Source organism: Mustelus asterias, chromosome 24 (genome assembly GCF_964213995.1).
Source record: "Mustelus asterias chromosome 24, sMusAst1.hap1.1, whole genome shotgun sequence".
In the NCBI taxonomy this organism is placed as follows: domain Eukaryota; kingdom Metazoa; phylum Chordata; class Chondrichthyes; order Carcharhiniformes; family Triakidae; genus Mustelus; species Mustelus asterias.
Window position 1 is genome coordinate 6,130,692 of NC_135824.1, and position 1,512 is coordinate 6,132,203.

Consider the following 1,512-nt stretch of genomic DNA (forward strand, 5'->3'; position numbering starts at 1 on the left):
ACTGGAAACCTTGTTTGCGCAACAATCAGTGCAGATCAGAGCCGCGCCAAAATGTCTAGACTACCACATGATTGCAGACAGCCAATGGCTGGGATGTGCTTTCAGAGGCCCAGAGTGTTGTAGAGAGAGAGAGAGAGATAGAGGCAGCGGAGAGAAAATGTGCAGAGTGCAGTCTAACTGTGCATGCAGGGCACACTGATCTGGAGCCACACACACTGAGAGAGAGAGAGAGATAGTCCATTCTCCAACTCACTCCTGCCTCTGTCTGTCTGCATTTACTGAAGATTTGGGATTATAGAGAAATATGCACCCAGCATGTTGGTGAAATCTACAGTGTGAAATCTGCACTTACTCAAGATCTCGCCTGGATCTATTGCAGAGAGAGAGACATTTCTACTGGAGTGTAAAAACTGCTGCTTTAAAGGGAAAGACTCGAAAGCTGATCTGCTTTATTGGGAGGGAGGGGGGGGGGGGCAACCAGGTGGGGGGTGTAGATTGGGGCAAGTTACTGACCCCCCCACTCTCACAGAAGAAAATCTTGTTGCCTTTTAAGAAATACCTTTGTTGTCTCAGTGTGTGGATTTGTCTGGCTGCTGTTTTTTTTCAGGGGGGTAATTCATTTTTGCTGCATTGGTTGCTGCTGTTGTAAATTAATTTCTCCCCTCCCTCCTGCACCCTCTCACCTCCCTCCCCCCCCCCCCCCACCCCACCCCAGCCGAATGTGGCATCTTGCTGTGCAGTGTGGCTGTGATCTGCTCCCCGGGCTAGCTGGCTGTGCTAATGCATGGCTCTCTTCCCCGGCTTGATGCAGTGTGACCTGGTACCTTTCTAAATCCCTCCCCCCCCCCCCCAGGACAAGAGAGGGGGAAGACGGACTGGCACAGTGAAGCTTTACCCCTCGGCCTCCCCCCCGTCTATAATCGGCGTATGTTCAGGTGTAAACGGTCGGGCCTTGTACGGCGACTTTGGCGGAGCAGGCTAACGGGGGGACATGGGCAGGAGGCGGACGATTGGAGCGACCTGGCCGGATCGGTGAACGAGCTGAAGTCGGTCACTCACTCGCTGCTGAAGCGGCTGAAAGGAGAAGCCGCTGGAACTGTTGGCCCAGGCGGTGGAGAGCAGCGGCGGGCTGCACACTGCCTGTGTCCTGATGGCCAAGAGTGAGCTGAGGCTGGGCAAGCACAGCCTGCCCCCCCAGCTCCTGCTCTGCCGACTCTTTCGGTGGCCCGACCTCAAGCATCTGTTTGAACTGAAGCGGCTGTATTCCTGCCAGGGCTTCTCCCGGAGCGCGGAGAGCGGCACGGTTTGCTGCAACCCCTATCACTTCAGCAGGCTGTGTGGACCAGGTGAGTGAACTCTCTCCCCTCGCTCTCTTCCCCCCTCTGTCCTCTTCTCCTCTCCCTTCCCCCCCCTCTCTTCACCCCCCCCTCTCTTCACCCCCCCCTCTCTTCACCCCCCCCCCCTCTTCACCCCCCCCTCTCTTCAACCCCCCCCTCTCACCCCCCCTCTCTT

The 1,512-nt window shown here is 56.5% G+C and overlaps 1 protein-coding gene across 1 annotated transcript in view; it reads left to right on the top strand.

Annotated features, from left to right (window-relative positions):
• Positions 1-801: 801 nt before the first annotated feature.
• smad6b (SMAD family member 6b) overlaps positions 802-1,512 on the top strand; it is a 63,238-nt gene continuing 62,527 nt past the window's right edge. Inside the window, 2 exon segments of the mRNA XM_078241234.1 lie at positions 802-1,077; positions 1,079-1,346. Of these exon segments, the coding sequence (XP_078097360.1) occupies positions 928-1,077; positions 1,079-1,346 (418 nt within the window). The 5' untranslated portion in view covers positions 802-927.